This window comes from Orycteropus afer, unplaced genomic scaffold, assembly GCF_000298275.1.
Source record: "Orycteropus afer afer isolate SDZICR_OR568_19922 unplaced genomic scaffold, OryAfe1.0 scaffold00178, whole genome shotgun sequence".
NCBI classification, from domain to species: domain Eukaryota; kingdom Metazoa; phylum Chordata; class Mammalia; order Tubulidentata; family Orycteropodidae; genus Orycteropus; species Orycteropus afer.
This window is the reverse complement of record NW_006921765.1, coordinates 1,012,214-1,033,632: the sequence shown is the minus strand read 5'-3', so window position 1 is coordinate 1,033,632 and position 21,419 is coordinate 1,012,214. Positions and strand designations below refer to the sequence as shown.

Genomic DNA, 21,419 nt, shown 5'->3' with positions numbered 1-21,419 from the left:
ATTCTTAAAAAAGTTTAATAACTGAGGCAGTATTCCTGATAATTACCATTTTAATATATATATTTTATATATGTATATGTATACATATATTTATTGTTCCTTGAAACTTCTTTGGAATGTATGTAAGAGTTCAACAAATTTATATAGACCCCAACAAAGAAAGCAGCATGCACAGCATGACTAGAATAGAGAAGGTGTATTTTTCACCATGAAGGTTAGGCAGGTTAATGCTCTAAAACCCAGAGTGTTGACCTCCAAAGTGAGGATAAGCCCATCTGCTCTCTGAATGTTCCCTCCAATCCCCATAGACACAATCAGGACTATATAGTGGGCAGTCCTTCCCCTGAATGGAGACAGGAACAAAAATGACTCTGACCCCAAAGCCAAAACCGACATCGGTTAAGGCATCTCCAGGACAATAAGGGTTTACCCAGTTAAACCAGATTTGCTCATCCTTCCTCTGAAGTTAACATGTGTTTTGAAAAAGCATAAATGCAACAATTCTGCTACATTTCCAGTGTATAAACCACCCACCACGCTTCCTAGGATGGTCTCTGGCCTTTAGACAGAGGGGAAAAAAAGCATCTGGCCAGATGAACAAAGCTGTCTCTTAACTAATACACTATCTACAAATACTGAAAATGGTGGACCTAGAGAGAAAGGGAATCTTAAAACACAAGTGGGATCAGGAGCACGAGGAGGCACTTTCTTATCTTTTATCTGCTATGGAGTTGCTGGAATTAGACATACTAACGGGAGTTTTCAGCATAAATTTAATAGGAATGGTTGATGAGTTGAGAAAGTGATCTTATGTCTGGCTGCAAACAGCAGGCAATGATCTATGCCTGACCATGATTCTATTTTCACCCATTACTGAAATGTGAAAAGATTTAACTAAGAAACTCAGGTATTATCTCAACTGCAGTTCTATATGTCTGCAAACACACACACACACACACACACACACACACACACACACTTTACCAGTGCCCAACAATGATCACACAATCAAAAAGAAAACAATGTAGTCCAAGCAGTTCCACCTAACACTCCCTGAGCAGCTCCTAAAATATTGTGAGAGCTTTATTAAGGCACCTGCATCTGAAAGAAGATCAAAATAGACAGCTGGGATAATTCTGCCTTTGCTTTTCATGTGGCCTCTCCAGTCTATTAGTATGAAGGCACTAATAGCTGTGTTCCTGATAACTCAGGGTCTGCAAGAGAACCTGGGAGGAAACCATAAATGTCCTTAAAGATATGCTAGAAGGTAGGTAGTACTTCCAGTTTCTCATCTAAAGTTCACAAAGGGCTAGCCTTGAGAAGCCCGTCTTAAATGCTTCTTCACCTCTCTCACTGAAATTTATGAGAGTCTTCCAGCTTCCATCATGTTACTAGTGTGGCATCTATATATGGTCAGGTGGATTCTAATCATATTAGGCACTTCTCACTAATTATATGCTGGTTTCCCAAAAAATAATCTAATTTCAGATTAGATTATTATTTGCTTTTAGATTATTATTGATAATACCCAGCTGACTGGCTCAGTTGATCATGTTTAAACTGTGGGGCTATGAACAACATATTCAAATGTCATGGACCATCTTATTTTCATCACTCAAGTTCCTTTCCTTATGCTTCCTTTGCCTTCAAGCCATTCCTCTCCTACAATTATTACTCGTTACTTCCCCTGTGCCGAGATAATAGATCTAAGCACCAGGCCCTAATATCATCTGTGCTATTCGTTCTATATAAAGTCTCACCTAACCTTCCAAATCTCATACATCTTAAATTCTTAAGAAATGCCTTGATTTCTCCTAAAGACAGTCAAATCACATTTTACTTATTATATGCTCTCTTTATTTCCACTGCTTCTTCTAAAACCCAGCTAGCCTAAATGATTGTATTAGAAACTTCAACTCATGTCAAGTCTGCAATTACTCATTCACTCATCAATCCAAAAGCTGTACATTTCTCTCTACTAAATAAAGGAGGAGGGGAAGCAACAAGTGTGAGACATTGGGAGAACAAGATATGAGGGGTAAAGTGTGTGGGTTTGGAACTACCTGCACTCTGGACTTATTTCTGAAGACCTGAGGGCTAGTGTCCATGCACACATTTATTCCAAGTCATATATTTTACATGTGTCAACCAGTTAAGTACCAAGTCAACTTTCTTCCTTTGATTTCCTTCCCACCACTTCAACAGCACTCCTACATTTACTGTAGTCCAAAACCAGGGCTGCAAAATACATTCAGTTTAAAGACTTAAAGCTTCTCTGCTGAACATTAAGTCCAAACCCCAAGAATCCGCTAATAACAAATAAGTTAAGGGGCATGATGATAATTTTTTTAAATTGTAGTTAAAATTCCCATGCACAGTTCCCTTATACACAAATCAGCATTAGTTCTTCTTTCATACACAGGTCTCACATGAATTGGGGATCCCAGATCTCAACGACAGCACTTTGCTTTTCCAGTGGGGTCTATATAAACAGTTTTCTTTCACTGTGACAGAATCCTCAGCCGGTAAATAAACACAAACTTGCATGATACTGCAATACTGAGACCACCTTAGAGCTTAAGACGATTTTTAAGTAAAAAATACTGGCACAAAATTTAATAAAATAAACGTCAACACAAAAACAGTTTTGGCCCCTCCCCACTGAAGTCCATCTTTGTTTCAAAAGTAAAGTGAAAGGTAAATAGTTCTTAGGTTTTGTGCATCCCCCAAACAAAAGGTTTGATCCTATCTCCCTTTTTTGCCCTCCCAGACCTAAAAACAAAAGCAAATTAATTGCCCTTCAAAGTCGCATGACTCCCAACGTGTCAATTTCTTTTGCTAATGGGTCCATAACTTAAGACACATTTTTTCATGGATGACTTTTAAAAATGATTGGACACGTTAATCTCTTCCTCCCTTAAACCACAGTCTTTATGCTGCTAAGAAGACCCTTCTCTCTATCTCCTGTAAATTTGCTCCAGAATTTCTTGTCCCACCCACCTGAAAAGTCCTGGACTTCCTTTTCCAACCGTGCACATTGATTATAGCTGCAGCTCACTTAGCCCCCACCCCTGAATGTAAAAAATGAGTTCCGGAAAATTAAAAATAGAATAACAATTAAAAATCAAGAGTCTGACTGACGCGGCTGTTCTGTGAAATGTCTTGGCAAAGTGTCCTAGACTGCTTCTGTGTCCATCACTCATCAGCGTCGGGTTTGACATCCAGCATGGCATGGAGCTCCTCAGGCGTGTACCCCAGCAGGCTCTGCAGGTCACACACAAAACGGTACACATAGCGCTTCCCGGCTGTCTTGTGGATGATGTTCTTGTCGTAATAGTAGCGTAAGCCACGGCTCAGTTTCTCATAATTCATCTTCGGCTTGTTTTTCCTCTTTCCCCATCTCCTGGCCACCTGAAATAAAAATAAATAAAGTAAATTCAATTAAAAAGGAAGGGAGGATAAAAAATCTATAGCACACTTCAAGTATATGTGTTTATGTGCATATACTCATTCATGGTGACACATGACATAGGATGGTTAGAGTGTCATGTTTTTCTGACCAATCTTTTTTTAATATTATTATTGTTATTTGGGTGAAAGTTTACAGAGCAAATTCACTTTCCATACAGTAGTTCACATATACTTTGTCTCATGACATTGACTACAATTTACCACAATGCAACAGCTGCCCTCCTACTTCCTCCCCATAGTTATCTCTTCCCTGTGTCCTTCCCTTCATCCACTCACTCCTACCCCCTGAGCTGTCTCCTTGTGCATACACAGCTCTTCTATTCTCCCATGATTGTTCTCTCCAAGGAGTATATCCACATAGTGTAAATGTTCACCTCATATGCCTGTTTTCTGACCAATACTGTATGAATTCTATTTTTCAAGAGTTGAGCAAGCATAGTGGTCAAGTGGATTCTTTAAGTTGATGGTAACACAGTGATCCTGCACTTCTATATAATGAAGATAAAGTGTTTGATTTTTTTTCTGAGGGGGGGGGAATAAAAATCAATAATATACATTCTCCTTTCTGCTCACTTCATGAGGCAAATGTCCTTGACTTGAAAGCATGTGAGGGAGTAGAATGAGTTGCAATTACACCTGCCTTTCATCGACAAGAAGTAATTTGTCTGGACCACGGCAAAATAACTTCTCATGTATGTCAGAACAGAGATGTTATCTCCCATGTTCTTTGTATTTTATCCTCAAAATTGGACATGGCACAGAGCAACCACTCAATAAAAATTTGTGGAATGAAAGAAGGAATTAGTGAACAAGTGGTACCAATCTCCCAAGGCCTCTTGAACAGTCTGGCCCTTTCAAATTCACAGAGCCATAGGGCGGGGAAGAGGTGGCAACTCCTAATTAGGAAGGGCCTACTGTATGCCAGGTACTTTCCCTCTAGTTAATCTTGGAAAATAAATGGCTAATGTAGTTACTATCTCTGTTTTCCAAGTGAGGACTCTGAGGCTCACACAGGTTATATAACTTGCTTAAGGTCACACAGTAGCATGTGACAGAGCTGGGGACTGAAGCCTAGAAAATGTCATCCAGGCCCACATGGCCCCCTCCCAGGGTTCTCTCTCATCTTTCCTCAACCCAGTCCTCACAAGTCACTCCTTTCTTACCTCATCTGGGTCAGAAAGCTTGAACTCCCAGCCATCTCCCGTCCAGCTGATAAAAGACTGACAGGATTTATCAGTGAGTAATTCCAGAAGAAACTGCCACAGCTGGATTGGTCCACTGCCTGGAAACACAAGTGAGTGTGAATCATTACACCAGATGCCCAGCACACTCAGCAACTAATCTAATTGTGCAGCACATCCTCTCCCCGTCCTTGCTCAGTCCATCTAACCAGGGGAAACTGAGAGCAAAACATAATACAACTGTTGTAGGATATGCCACTGGAACAGACAAGAGAGGTGAAGTACTTCTTAACCTCCCCCCAAAAAAAGTGTTTAAGACAATGTATCAATTGCCTTGTTTTGACTGACTTATGAGTCTTTTTCTATTGCTAAGCAAAATCTATGGAAAAAATATACTGTGTCCATCCTTTGAGATATTCTAAGACAAAATACCTTTCGTACTTTCAAAAATCAAGTCATTATTTCTACCATAAGAAGTGAGAAAGGTGTTTGCTAAGGAACATCTTTGTGAGTTCCCAGCAGAAGTCAAAGCTGATAAACATTGCTTTACAGTTGGGAGGCTTGGCCCTGATTTACAAGGGAGGAAGATCACAGTTCTCTCCTCAAATAGCCTCATAAGAAATTAGAAGCTGGATGTCCTTTCAGAATTTAGATGAGTATTACTCGTCCTCCCACCTTTCCCATGCCATTGATAGGCAAACACCCAAACTAAGAAAGTAAAGCACCACCCAGGAAATTCTCAGAGGTTAGAGGAAGACTGTCTCAGAAATTCTACACAGACAAAGTATATTCTTACTTACACACACACACACACCATTCTCTTGTTTCAGTCATCAATACTACCAAGATCTTAGCTGAACAAGCCTGGTATACCTGAAAATCGACATATCTATGCTGAAGGACTGATGCCACATAGCTGTCCTTTTATGATAACTTTATATCTAGAAATGTTATCACTGCCAGTTATTCCTACCAATTTGTAACTATGGCTGAAGAGACAAATATGTGTCCATAGACCCTGCTTCTCATTACATGTTGACACTTTGCCTTGTGACACCATCTCAGAAACAATGTGGGCAGAGTGAGACTGTCCTGGGAAAGACTGAGTACATGTAAATAAATGAAGTCCCAGTGCTCTGCTCATACTGGAAAACTTGACTCTCAAGTCCTAACCCTGAGACTGACTTTCAAATTTGCCCTATCTAAAGAAAACAGAGATTTAACAGAAAACAGTTCTAGATTGATTCTCAATCGGAAATCTGAAAAAGAAATGCTCTTGACAATATATGCGACAGCATTTATTATATTTTATACTTCTAACAAAGCATGTTTACAAATATCATTTTTCTTGTTCCTAAAATCTACTACCTATACCCTTCTGGTGTCTACCATTCATTTGCCAGTTTGTTGTATTGTGGTGACTTGCACTTTGCTATAAGGCTGGAGGTTATGCCACTGGTATTTCAAATACCTGCAGGGTCACCCATGGTGGGCAGGTTTCAGCAGAGTTTCCAGACTAAGACAGACTAGGAAGAAGGATGGGGCCATCCACTTCTGAAGAAATTGGCCAATGAAAACCTTATGAATAGCAGTGAAACACTGTCTGATACATTACTGGATGACGAGGGAGTATTCATTCTGTTGTACACAGGATCACTATGAGTTGGAGCTAACTTGAACAGCACCTAATAACAACAACCCCTCTGGTGTAGGGTAAACATAGTGGCCTAACTATGTCTATCCCATTGGTACAGAAATAGGTGCTCAGAAAAATGATGTGACTTTGCTCCAAGATACAGTTAGCAGATGGTAGTGCCAAATCTAGTATCTTCCGACCCCACAGTCCCAGAGCAACCTCCACCAATGACATAGGAGAAAGTAGCAGAAGATAAGCAGAGAGAGGTTGCTTTAAGACCCCTGGAAGAGAAAAATACTACAAAGGGCCGTGATTTACTGTGCATCGACTATGCACCAGACATCGTCCCTGATGTTTTTTTGTTACCAGCTCATCTATTCCCCACGTACCTCTATGAGGGAGACACTATTGGTAAACATTTATTAGTGGATGCTCTGGACTAGGAACAGTATTATTATTCCTCCTGATGCTGAGGTTGCTCTGTGCCATTTTGGGCCCATTGCATCTATCTTGTTGACTTCAACATCTGCATCTGAATACTGGGAGTGATAATATTTACCAGAACCCTCAGCAGCCATGTCATGAAATTATATTTATAAATACTTTGGAGAAGGGTGCTGGCTGCAGTGATCTAAAGGATAAAAGGACCTGAATTGAAAAAATATCTTATCATCTCTACTTCTTCTTGGACTACCAAAGGTTCTCCTAACCCTAGTCTCAGATTTCACTTCCACTGTGATATTCCAGGCTATTTAATCACACCCCTTGTCTTAGCTGTTAGGTTATGTTGCTTCATTATTTCTCTCTCAAACTATTTAATTTAAAACCTCTCTCATACTACTTATTTTAAAATACTTTTGGGTAGAAGAGTACTAATTATACCAAACTGAGGAAAGAGATAGAAGGATGAGGGTCCTTCTACCCAGGGAGAGCCAAGAGATCAAAAATTTCAGAGACCAAAAGGCCAAGCCAAGCCAGCTGCCACAGAGTCAACATCAAGTCACAGCAACTCCATGTGTGTTAGAGTAAAAATGCACTACACAGGCTTTTCATACCTCTGACCTTTCAGAAGCAGAACACCAAGTCCTTCTTCCAAGGTGCCTCTGGGTGATTCGAACCACCAACCTTCTGGTTAAGTGTTTGTGAAACCCAGGGTCTGTGAATTCCTGGAAAGGCAGGCTCAAAAAGGTAGTACACCACAGTTCCTGCCCTTAAGACTCAGCAGCTATAAACCAGAGGACACTTGAATTCATGTCACTGGCACCAGCTCATAAAGGAAGAAACCTCAGAATTATTCCTGCCAGTGCCATTCCCAAATTGAAATGCCAGAGTCACAGATTTTATCTGTCTGCTCCAGACCTTTCTCTGTACATATCTGACCCCATGTCCGTGTATACAAATTGGGGGATGAGGTAGGGAAGGCCAGGGCACAGCGAGCAAGTCCTTATTATGGGTTTTTATTTTTTTCATTGCAAGTTTTCCTTCGTTCTAAAGGACCATAAAAACGTTACATCTGGGAACCTGACACTCAGGCCTTGGGTGCTGTGCTCTCTACTTTTTCCTATTTATACTAAAGGAAGGAGGAAGGTAAATAGGAAAATCAGATGTTTAAAGAAAGCATATGAACTTGAACAAGGAGAAACATCTCTGGATAGCTTCACAACAAGGAAGTAAAAGATGTGGGCGGTCAGCTCAAGCTCCCCTCCCCCATTTCCCCCGCAGAGAAGGAATTCCCTCAGCCCACCCAGGGCCAACTGGCTGCTCAGTGTCTCCCCTGGGTGTGCAGGAAGTCACTTCACACTCTGTAGAAAGCCCTTGTTGCTCTGTAAAAAGCAGACCCCAAGACTCCTCCCAAAGGTGCCACTCTACCACCCTGTCACTGATTCCTAAACAGCCCTTGCTACACAAAGAGGAAGAACACAGGATTACTCTCCCAAACAGTGATGCTGGGTCAGCACAGGAATGCTGGCTCTGGGCGGGCTCCATTCCTGGCTGCACTAGTGGGTAGTTGAACCCAGGAGCCTGTTTCCACAGGGTGTTACCCTCACTTCAGGTTGGGGAAAGAAAACTAGGGCCACATGGAGATCCATGGTTAAAATCATGCTTGGCTACACAGATCTAAAACAACATGCAAACCTAGGCACATCAAAAGTTCTTACTCCCCAGACTTGTCAAAACAATGGATGAGTCCAGTGTCCCCAGTTACAAACTCTCCCAAAGATGTCCATGTAGCACTGCTGAGTGAAGGTCTGTCCAAAGCCCCAGGACCCCATCCTTTGACTTTGTTCCAATATAACCTAAAATTGTAAAGACTCCGCCTACACTCTTCTAACATCTCCCCCTTTCCTTTCCTCCCCGCACAGCCCCATCTACTCACCCATCCAACTAGACTGTTTCCAGTGACCTTTGTCCTAGGGAGTAGAGAAGGGTACTAAGAATAGAGCCAGTCATGGAAAGAGGAGCTCACATGCTAAATGTGGCTCACAATGGTATCCTTGTCTGGGGTCCCCAGGCACTCAACAGTGTCCTTCACCATGCCGCCCCAGAGTGTCACACATCAGGAATCCAGTGGCATCACTGGGAAACTATGCTTCTCAAGTCAGGGCTCAGAGCCACAGCAACAGAGGGGTCCCTGTTAGAAGGCTCTCTCCAAAGAAGGGTGGGAGGAAAGGCACCACATACTCACACCCCACCTTGCTGAGTCCCACCCCCTACAGTCTGCCCCCTCAATGCTCTCCCCTATGCCACAAAGAGGGATTTGCCCCCACTGATTTGTTCTTCTCTGCTTCCATACAACAGTAAAAGACCTGACTTGAAGAACATGAGTCAGTCTCAGAAGAAATGGCAAGTAGGTACCTGGAAAGATGGAGGCCAGCAGAGCAAATCTCACTAAGGACATATCACTCCAGGGGACCCTTAAGGCAACTCAAATCTAACACTGCAATCTCATTTTATTAAGAAGGCAATGGGTCAAGCAAATATCTACTCATTCTGGTCATGTTGTAAATCCCTTCTTCTGGCCTAGGAACAGGAAGCCCAACCAGGATCTTGATGATTGTTTATTTAAAAATCTGCTTTTTTGGTCCCTTACCCTAAGTCTGGAGTTTCTGGGTGCTGCAAATGGTTAACGAGCTCAGCTGCTAACCAAAAAGTTGGAGGTTTGAGTCTACTCAGCAACACCTTGGAAGAAAGGCCTGGCAATCTACTTCTGAAAAAAATCAGTCACTAAAAACCTTATGGAATACAGTTCCACTCTGACACATATATGGTTGCCAGGAGTCAGAGTAAACTCCAAAGCAACTTACTTGTTTTTTGCTTTACTCCAAGGCTTAGAAGTGAGCAATGGAGCTCTGGTAGCATAGTGCCTCAGGCACTTGACTGCTAACCAGAAGGCTGTTGGTTCAAAACCACCAACCACTCCTAGGAAGGAAGATTGGGCGATCTACTTCCATAGTAATGCCACCTCGGAACCCAAGGCGGGGTCACCATGAGTCGGATCCTACTCAATGGTAGTGAGTTTGAGCACTAGGAAAAAAATTTACTATAATGCTCTTGATGATAAGCTGTTTCTGTTTACTTGTTTGCCATTATTGTTCTTCTCCTTTTCCAATTTGGATAGTGTGCCACTGGCAACGGCCTTCTCACTGTTAGCAAACATGGGCTGGGATTGGACTTCAGCTTTTTTCCTTCTGCTTCTTCCTCATTTCCATTTCAACCACAAGTTCTCACTCTGTCACCTGTACCCTAGTGAGAGGCTAACATAAAATCTGACTTCTATATAGATGGAGAACACCCCAGGGTATGACTTTCCTGAGCAACTTCCTCTCTGCTCCCATAGTGATTTGCTCACACCAAGACTGACCCTGATGGTTTGCTCTTAAGTCAGTATGTCTCTCATCACTAGAATATATTCTCCATTGTCTGTTCACTGCTTTATCCCAGAGCCTACAAGAGGACTTCATTTCAGCTCTTTGTTGGTGACTTCAATTATCAGTTCCTATAAAGCAAGCATTGCATCTTATTGATCCTTATAGTCTCACTGTCAGGTATATGACAGCAGGTCTTTGGCAGGTGTTCAATAAACATTTACTGGGTTGCTTTACTGAAACAATCCTCCTGTGAAGAATGGTATAAGGATTTAAAAAGCTACCCCAAACTGCTTCTCTCTATTAAACTATATTTGGGGCCAAACAACATGGGTGACTCCAAGGCTATGTTTCATCAACATGTTCTCCAAAATAAAATTGACCACACCTTGCTGTCCTTTGGGGGTTAATTTGCTACTTTGAGAAGTTAATCTCTTAGGTTTGCTCTAAAAGTCAAATCAAATACCTCAGTGTGGGCAGGGCACCACGTTTTATTTTAACCTATGAAACTCTCATGGTTGGTCACCCTTGCAGCAGGGCTGTCTCTGCTCTGATCACACACATCTGGCAGCTGGCCCTTAAACAGAGGAATGGGCCCGGCTTGCCCCTCCCTTCCAGCCAGGTGCTGCTACCCACAGCCAAACGATGATGACAAAAACAGAACATTCAAATCCAGAAAGGACCCATCTGTTCACAAGTGTATCTTCAGTTCATATTCTATAGGAGTACCCACCTCTGAGACTGGGGTGGGAGGCCATAGGGTCTAAGCATCCTCCCCTTTCCACCAACTCCCTTCTAAACTATCATTCAGAAAAGATTCCAAAATCTCCCTATTTCCATGAAGTCCTTATGAAATTTAGTGACAAATTAAACAGAAAATATTCTGAAGGTCTTATGCCTAAAGGATTAATAATTCAAGAGATGAAATCGCTGGACTGTTTGACAGCCAAGGCACTGGGAAGATTTTAAAAAAAGAAAGGATAGGGGCTTCTTGATATTTTGGCTTGGCTTTATTTACTGTAGGTGCTCTCTCCTGTTCTTGAATTATATCTCTTCTTTACCCCCTACTCAACTCATCTCTACTATGGTCCATATATGATGTAACCTATAACTAGCCACCGATAACTTGGTTTAATGAATTTTTGTGTACTCAGTATGTTCTATAAATGGCTAGTAACTCAAGAGCAGCAATTGTGATTATTAAGTTCTAATACTTCAACTCATAGAGACAAAGAACATTTCTAATAAGTAGTTAAATATACATTTGATGAACATAATGATGGACAATAACTCATGGATCTGTATTTATATTATTATTATTATCACTGAGATAGTCAGTATCTGAGCATGGAAACCAACTAGAAAACAGCTCTCAAGTCAATTAAAACCAGACTCTGACTGTCAAGTGAATGCCTCAGACACGTTAGACCAAAGAAAGCAGGAAGTATCTAAATGAAAAAGAAAAACATGTCAGGCAGTTGAGGACAGAGCAATGACACCATCCTATAAAATTAAAATATATATGCTCATGGGAAAGTCCAAAATGAGGAGTTAAGAATCCAGGACTTTGATCTCAATGGTTCCCTGATTCACTGTTGCACTCTTATGTAACTCATTTAACTTCTATGAGCTTTTGTTTTTCCATTCCTAAAATGGAAATAGTAGTCACTGCTTGTTATGGATTGAACTGTATCCTTCAAAAATACGGTTATAATCGCATTTGTAAATGGCTTGTCTTTGTTATGTTAATGTGACAGGCTTAGTGTAGGGTATGTCTTGAGTCTATCACTTTTGGGATATAAAAGAGATTAAACAAGCAAGAGAGAAAGCAGAGATAGAGGAAGACTGATGCCAAGACACAAAAAAATCACCCAGGAGCAGAAGTTCAAAAGACATAAGGACTTTTCTCCAAAGTTGTCAGAAAAAGAAAGCCTTCCCCTAGAGCTAGCACCTTGAATTCAGACTTCTAGCCTCCTAAACTGTGAGAAAATAAATTTCTGTTTGTTGAAGCCACCCACTTGTGGTATTTCTGTTATAGTAGCACTAGATAACTGAGACAGAATTTGGTACCACATATCTAAGCAGATTATCTAACAGATGCCTAAGATGTGGAAGTGGTTTTGGAATGGGGTAAGAGGTAGAGGCTGGAAGATTTTTAAGATACCTAATAGTAAAATCCTAGATTGCCTTAATGAGAATGTTGGTAGAATTATGGACATCAAAGGCAATTCTAATGAGGGATCAGAAGGAAGTGAAGAGAGCTACAGAAGAAGGCGCTATCATCTTAGCACATACCACATGAGAACAGAATACTGCTATAAATGTAGACATTAAATGTGTTTAAAAGAAAATGATGAACATGCAATTGGACAACAAAGGAAGGGTAATACTTTTTATGCTGTGGCAAAGAATTTGTCTGAATTATGTTCAAATGTTTGATGGAAGGTAGAACTTGTAAGTGATGAATTTCGATATGTGGGTGAAGAAATTTTTAAGCAAGAACTTAAAGGGGATGTGTGGTTTCTCTCACCACTTACACTAAAATGTGAAAGAAAAGGGATGGACTTAAACAAAACGTAAACAAAGCTTAAAGATTTGGAAAATTTTGTTGTACAAACTAAGGACATGTGTTCTAGAATCTTCACTAAGGACAAGGCTACACAATCTTTTGTTAAAGAGATTAAGCCTGTGTCTGATGGATCTAACCAACTACCACAGTGGAAAACCTATCAGCTTAAAGTGAATGGGACAGAGAAAGAATAAAAGGAGAGAACACTGTATGCCTCTTGGAATTCTACAGGCAGGAAACAGACCAATGGAGCTACATCTGTTATCCTCTGTTGTTGTTATGTGCCTTCGAGTCGGACCCGACTCATAGTGACCCCTCCTTGGGTTTCCAGGGCAGTATCTAAGAAAAGAAAAAAGACCTCTCTTAGAGTGGCTTGGAGATTAGCAGAACTGTTGGAAGTAGTACAGGAAGTAGGACCTTCCTGGTTTCAAATTGTGGGGTCACAGTCTCCTGGATCTCAAAGAGTGGGGGTTACAGCGTAGGTTTCAGAGTCACATCTTTCCCAACTCTGTTCTGCAGTGTGGGGCTGCCCTATAGGTATGCCAGAGGGGTTGGGCGACTGCCCAAAGCTGGGGAAGGGGGTTGCCATGCCCAAGGAACAGAAGAATGGGGCCTACTGGGGCCAAGGGGGTGGGGTCCCCACTCAGATAGACTAAGACAATGGGGCTGCCCAAAGCCAAGGGAGCAGAGTTGCCATCCCAGCAAGCTTGGAAAGCTGAGCTCATGTCCAGGGCTGAGAAGCCTCTACCCAGAATCCAGAGAACATGGCCAACACCCAGAGTGGAGAGAAGGGCCATTACCTAGATGTGAAGATTATTTTCAAGTCTTCAAAGCTAATGTGAATTATTTTGCTGGGTTTGGGATTTGATTGGTGCTTGCTGTCCCTTCTTTCCCTCCAATTTCTCCCATTTGTAATGGAAATGTCTACTTTGTACCTGTTCTATCACTGTACTTTGGAAACAGATAACAAGATAACAGATAACTAGTCTAGATTTCACAGAAGACGACAAATTTTGCCCCAGGATGGAATACACCTAAAATCGTATCATATTTGATTTATATGATTTAGTTTGGACTTGGTACTCATTTAAGACTTTTGGAATGATGTGATGGGACAAAGGGAGCTCTGGTAGCATAGTGGCTGACTCACTTGCCTGCTAACCAGATGGCTGGTGGGTTTGAACTCCTCGGAAGGAAGGTTGGTCAATCCTACTTCCGTAGTGATACTGCCTCGGAAACCCAAGGAGGGGTTGCTATGAGTCGGGGCGACTTGACCACACATAACAACAACAACAACAACGATGGGACAAATGTGCTTTGCATATGGGAAGGGCATGGATTTTGGGTGGCCAAAAGGTAGAATGAGATAGACTGAATTGTGTCCCCAAAAAATATGTATTGTGATTCCTAACTTCTAAGCCTGTGGCTATTAACATTATTTGAGAATAGGCTGTCTTTGTTATGCTAATGACCTAGTATTCTTGTAGAGTATGTCTTGAGCCAATCTTTTTCGACACATAAAAGAGATTAGATGCAAGCAAGCAAGCAGACATGATGGCATAAGATAGATGCCAAGACACCAGGAAGCAGATGCTAGAGAGACAAGAATCTTCCTCCAGAGCTGACAGAGAGAGAAAGCCTGGGAAGCCAGTAGAGCTGACACCCTGTATTCACACTTCTAATGTCCTAAACTGTGAGACAATAAATTTGTTTGTTAAAGCCACCCACTTGTGGTATTTCTGTTAAAGCAGCTCTAGATAACTGAGACACTCCTCCTCCCTACTTTATTGAGACACAATTTAAGCCCTGTAACACACAGAAAATACAGACTTAAAGAGGAAACCACAGTGCTGAACAGTTTGGGAGCAATGAAATTCAATAGTGAAATTGAATAGAAGAATGTAACAATACAAGATTTATTTTTGAAAACAGAATTATCAATGAATGATGACAAAGAAAACAGATAGAATAAAAAGATAGTAAAATTACTAGCTAAAATTAAATTCCTCCAAAGGTTAAGTTGGTCTTTTATGTGGTAACCTTGAAAAAGTACAACACTGGATATTGGAAAAAAAAAAAAAAAGGTTAAAGTATATAAATGCAAAATTTAGAAAAGACTATATGAGAATAATCATTCACAATTTTTATTGTTTCAATAACACTGTGAAATCATCGCTCTAATTAAAAGTAGGTACACTCAAAAAGATGTAACAGATGCAGACTGCTTTGCAAGTGAAAGTATCATAGACACTTATGGTTTGGGGAAATCTTGGCCACAGACAGACTTAGATCCTCTTTCCCCAAAATGTGTTCTTTTTTCCCTAATCATTCATGCTCCTTGCCAAGTAACCTCCACCTAATTTTTATGTAGAGCTGACCTAGAGAGAGTTCAGCAGTGTTCCCCACAAATGTTTATTTGGGCCTAAAGACACACATCCTATCTGTATTAACTAAAGGTAGACCAGAAAGCCTTGCGGGCCATCAACATTTAAGACAAGCCCAACAGTAAGTTTGGTTGGCTGGCTCATGGCCAGTTAGGTTGTCCCATTTGAGACAGATGTAACTGAGGTTCATCTGGCAAGTTTGTCTTGGGCTTAGAACAAGACAGTTATACAATTTCAATGTATGGAGGAAAAACACTTGTTTCTGCTCCAGCTCCTCACACCTGCATGTGTTCAAGTACATATGTGTGGGGGTGGCACCAAGAGAAAGGAGATTGTTTCTTTCTTAAAGGGGCAGCACATATTCAAAACCACCTTTTCCTCTAAATTCACAAATAATTATTTTAAACCATATTAAACTAACGTTCAGATGCAAACTTGGACAGTGAAGCAGCTAAGCTCTTATCAGGAAGTGGGTTTCTTTATAGCTTTTCCCTCAAGTTTTCTAGGTAACTGATTCTTTTAAGAAGGCACCAGAGATGGGTTAGGTTTGGATTTAGGAGTAGAGAACAAGAGTTTTGCTATAAACCAAAGCAAAGCTTTTCCTAACCAATGTAAATGCCTAAAGCAAAATACTTTCCTAAGTATCTAGGTAACAAGAAGAAAGAAAGATATGTTCACTGATTAGGGTTAGAAAATAAAACTTCAGAAGTCTGAAGCCTATATCTTTTCTCAGTAGGATTCTCAATACAATTTCTGTCATATACTTTATCCTGTGGTGAAGTTTCCCCAGCATATCAAGGATAAGAGACAGTACTACTTAAGCATATTAGAATTCTTGGGGAAGAGAACTAGATCCTAGGTGATCATTTGAGCAGTTAATTTTTCAAGCATGTATTCAGCAAACCATTTCTGAACATTCCTCCAATGCAAGGCATTGTAGATAGATTGGGCTGAGTATTAATATTAACAACAGCATTGATGGTAGGAAATTACACCCACCTAGGCTTTGAAAATCAAACACCCCCACAGAGTTGTACCCTATGAGCATCTCTCAAACCAAGTTCCATCCTAGTTGCAGAGTTTAAACTTTCACATTCAATCACCTCAGGAGAACTTTCACTCTCAATTTGTCTCAGGGAGAGATGAGTCAAACGTAAAACAATGCAATTGGGTTCATTAATGTCAACAATATGCATGGAAGCCTATCATGGGCCCAAAGAACATCAAGACTCATGGTCTTAAGTCTTGCTGCACATGGTCAGATGGAGAAGCTGGGTTGGCCAATCAGACAGCCAAATTTTTCAGAGTCTGACGTGGCCATCAAACTACCTGTCTAAAAAACCCAAAACCAAACTCACTGCCATCAAGTCGATTCGACTTATAGCAACCCCTCCCTGGGTTTCCAAGTCGGTATCTCCAGGGAAGTAGATTGCCCCAATCTTCCTTCCGAGGAGAGGCTGGGAGGTTTGTATTCAGGTCTCCTGCTGCTGGGAGCATAAATGAGTTGACCATCATGCCTGTACCAAGGCCAGGTTTCCTAGGGTTACACCTGGCCAATGACTGGGCATGGTAGGGGCCCAGAGATCAGTCCTATAGGATGAAGAACTCCTCCAATGGGCAACTTGCGCCCAAGGATTCCCCATCACCCTGATCAGAATTGACTTGGAATTAAGTCACAGCTGGAGGCCCTTCCTTCCCAAATCATCCACCTTCCAGGTGTCAGATCTGTATCATGGACCAAGGCTCTCTCAATCTTCTCTTGCTCCTTCCCCATATATCCTTTGCAGATAATAAATAAATTTCCCCAAGTAAATGTCTTGCTTGCACATCTCATCCTGCCTTGGTATCTGCTTCTCTGTAGACCCAAACAAACACACTTCTCATATTAGATATTTTTCTATTAACTGGTGGATACTGTGGAAAATATCTGAAAGAAATTTTTGTTGTTTGTTGTATGACTTTGGGCTAGGCTCCTTTCCCCTTCTGAACCTCATTTTTCTTGGCTGCAAAATGGAGATACTAGCTCCTTCCTTGTGTGGCTGTTGGTGATGGTTAAAAGAAAATAACTTCTATGAAAGAGTCTAGCATACAGTAGGCGCTTCATACATGTAAGTTGAGCTCAAAAGCTGAAGTGAGCTAATCTGGTATTAAATATCTGCTGTGCCTCATGACATCACCAGCAACTATTAGAATTCCATAAGTAAAATACATTATCCCCTGACCTCAAGAAACTTATAATTATATCAGAAAGGCAAAAAAAGTTTGGAGAATAATATGAAATGGTAGTAATAGCTAGAACTTACAGAGTACTCAGTATGTACCCAGAACTGTTACAAGTGCTTTCCATAAACTGATTCATTTAATTCTCACAATAACCTTATGAGATAGCAGAGATTATTATTATCACTTATCAGATGAAAAAAAAAGCGAAGTATGTTAGGTGCTGGTGAGTTGATTACAACCCACAGCAACCCGAAGTACAACAGAACAAAACACTGCCCTGTCCTGCATTATCCTCACAATCCTTGCTATGCTTGAGCCTACTGTTGCAGCCACTGTGCCAATCCATCTCTTGCCTAAGGTTACACAGCTGTTAAGTGTCAGAACCAGGGCACACTCAGGCTAGCTGGCTCTCTAGTTTGTACTCTAACTTCCACATGCTCTAGTCCCTGAAACACAACCAATGGTATTATAGCATGGAAGGGTGACCCTCTTGTGTGTTTAACCTGGACTTAAAACTTGAAGGGCACATCAAGTGACAGGTCAGGTGTTGATAAACCCACCAACCTACAGAGTCACATGAAATTCAGTTTAGGGAAGACAGGGATGAACATGATTTCTCTTGAATAGAGTCTCTACACCAAATGTAGTGTTGTAAATTACATAGTGTGGCTTTTCTAGCCCTAAGTCTTGATAAACCCCATGGTAGAATTTGCCATGAGTAACTGAGTAGCCCCTGATTGTTAAAATTATCCACCTAGGATATTTCCATTGAGGGTGGCATGAAGCAATCTTCTGGAGAGTTCTCTCTCTCTGTCTTAGGTGTATAGAATTCTGATATTGGGATTGATTGGTTTGGGCCACCCTGCCAGGCTCAAAGGGACCCCTCCTAGAGGCAGCAGTCTCTCTGACTGCTGGTTGAGAAAGACATGCTGCTGAGACAAATGTGCTCCTGAGAGACATGAGAGACACATGCCGCTGAGAGAGAAATACGAGAGACATGCACTGCTGAGAGAGCGATGTGCTACTGAGACTGCTGGCTGCTGATGGAGACAGCTGGCTGCAAGAGACTGAGTGCATTTCTGAACTTAAATTGTAGCCTGTTGCCTCTCTCATAAACCCATAATCTGTGAGTTCCGTGTGGCCACTGCAGCATAATGCAGCAGCCATTATTGAAACCAGCAGAGAGATGGTGGATGCTGCAGGAGGAACGATTGGTGCCAGGGTTGGTGAAAGGACTGGAGAAAGGCAGCATGTCTGGCCTCGCAGAAATAGGCCTAAGGTGGGCAACTGATAGTGATTCTGTCTTCCTCTTGTGGGGTTAGAGGTCAGAAGATGCGGCCTCCTTGCCTCTTTGGCAACAAAGGGCCACTCTCATTCTTGGTAATCAGGGAAGGCTATCCAGGCAAAGAGAGAGATGCCAGAGGGACAAAGCAGGAATAACTGAGACATTCTGGCAGAGCCTTTCCCAACAGAGGCTGTGGGGACTTTCCAAGGCCATTGTTTAAAGGCAAGGAGGACATGTGTATGCCTCAGCAGCACCTTGGCTGAATTCTATTCAGTGGAAACATTTCACTTCAAAGGCAGAAAAGGTGGAGCTTTAAACTGGACACAGAGTAGAATTCTTGAACAGTCACCACTAAATTCCATCATTCACAGTTAAATTTAGTTAAAGGAACAGTGACCAAAAAACATTGGGCCTCCTCTAAAACAGGCATGGGGGCTCTACCTACAAAATATGGATCAATTTGTGACCCTGTTTTGTCTTCCAAAATCCAAGCACCCACTAGGTAGCAGGGATAGAGATATATTTAAAGTATAAATGAACTTCATCTGCCCCAAAGGCAGCTTGCAAGTTATTACCATATGTGAGTCAAAACACTGAGATGGTTTAACCAGCTGCTGCTGTCAAAGGCAACGGAGGAAAACAGGGAACCTCTGCTTATCATATTGTTTAAAGAAATTTTTTTAAGGAAATTAATCATGAAGCTGAATATTCCTACTACATGGCCATATTCTATGGCAGATAATCAAGAAAATTAATTAATGATTAATTAATTATTTAAAAATTAATTAATAATTCTATGGCAGATAATTACGAAAACTTGTCATAAAGCTAATGTGTTAGAAGGCAGAGGCAATGAAAATGATGCATAGGCAACACAGACAGGTTTCGGCTTCTAGACAATTTCAAATCCTTCTGGAAATTTTCCTCCTCAGTGCTCCAAAGAATTTCCCATCAATTTCCCATCAACAACTGAGTGACATGTTAACATATAACTCCATGGAGATTGCCAAGTCCATCCTAGCAACTCCCCGTGACCCACTACCAAACACAGCAAAGAGAACCCATCCCATTTCCTGAGATATTCCTGGCAAGGAAGACTCCATTATGGCTGGGGGACCTGCCTAGTTTCTAGGCGCTGTGGATCATGAACCCTCTGACCAGGGAAAGAATGCATGCTCTCAACACTGCTCTTACAGATTGATGTGTGTCCCAAAAAAAAATATGTGCTATAAATTTTAACTGGATCTCTGGTAGCATAGTGGCTAAGGCACTTGACTACTAACCAGAAGGCTGGCGGTTCAAACCCACCAGCCAGCCACTCCTTGGACGAAAGATGGGGCAATCTACTTCCGTGGTGATACTGTCTCAGAAACTCAAGGAGGGGTCGCTATGAGTCGTGTCCCACTCAATGGCACATAACAACAAAAACAAAAATTTTAACCTATGGTTATACAATACCATTTTGGAATGGGTTGTCTTTATTATGTTAATTACATAATACTCATGTAGGGTGTGTCTTGAGTCAATCTCTTTTGACGTATAAAATTTCTCTGGGCCACCCTATGAAAGGTAGCAACTGTGTTGAACAGGCACCAGAGTTCTATGAGACTAAGTCTCTTGTGGACTAGTTGATTCTTCTTGATTTTAGTCAAATAAACTGTCTTATATCAAGAGCATTTATATGGAGATCAAGAGACTTTATATTCTAGAACTTTGTCTAGCTCACAAAAACAAATAAATATGCATCGCACTGCCATCAAGTTGGATCAAACTCATAGTGACCCCTCCTTGGGTTTCCGAGGCAGTATCACTACAGAAGTAGATTGCCCAATCTTCCTTCCAAGGAGTGGCTGGTGGATTTGAACTGCCAGCCTTCTAGTTAGCGGTCAAATGCCTTAGGCACTATGCCACCAGAGCTCCCTTGTCTAGCTAATACCTCCATATTTAAAAGCCCTAAAGTATCTTTAAGGAGCTCAGGTGGTACAGTGCCTAAGGCATTTGACTGCTAACCAGAAAGTTGGTGGTTCAAACCCACCAACCACTCCGTGGAAGGAAGATGGACCAATCTACTTCTGTAAAGATTTACCGCCTTGGAAACCCAATGGGGGTTGCCATTAGTTGGAATCAACTCAATGGCAGTGAGCTTTTTCTTTCTTTCTTTCTTTTTTTTTTTTTAAAGGGTCTCTAACAAGCCAATAAAAATCACAATGCTCTGGTCTGCAGCCAATCATGAGGATGGTACAGGACTGACCTGCATTTTGTTTCACTGAGCATGAGGTCACCATGAGTCTGGGCCCCACTAAATAACAGTTAGCAACATTAGCAAGTATTCCTAATAATGTATTTACCTGGATTTAGAATTTGAAGAATCTTCTGTACAAATTCATAGCACACTACTTACTTACCTCAGTAATCTCTCTCTTTATCACTACATTAGGCTCACATCAAATGTTCCCTCAGTAGTTGTTTGTATGACTACACAGATGATTTTGCAATCCAGCTTTCCTTCAGAAAACTGCGATTTCAGGTAATGCTGCCAAATCTCAGGTTTCATTCTGAACTGGAGCACTTTGAAGCACTCCCTTTTACTGTAAAGTTGTTTGTTTTCTAAAACATGTTTTAGCAATAGCTTGGGTTACTGAACCCTAAAATACAAGTTAGAGCCAGAACTCCAAGGTTCTATGCCTAGCCCGGGGATTTTCTTACCGTGTGATTTAAATAGGCTCTACTCTGGTAGCATAGTGGCTAAAGCACTTGACTGCTAACCAGAAGGCTGGCGGTTCAAACCCACCAGCCACTCCTCG

General features: G+C 41.4%; 1 protein-coding gene across 1 annotated transcript in view; it reads right to left on the bottom strand.

Annotated features, from left to right (window-relative positions):
• Positions 1–3,195: 3,195 nt before the first annotated feature.
• Positions 3,196–21,419, bottom strand: part of ETS1 (ETS proto-oncogene 1, transcription factor) — a 78,774-nt gene continuing 60,550 nt past the window's right edge. The window contains exons 7-8 of the mRNA XM_007947226.2: positions 4,635–4,753; positions 3,196–3,411 (exon numbers count right to left, since the gene is read on the bottom strand). Of these exons, the coding sequence (XP_007945417.1) occupies positions 3,196–3,411; positions 4,635–4,753 (335 nt within the window). The remainder of the gene's footprint in view (positions 3,412–4,634; positions 4,754–21,419) is intronic.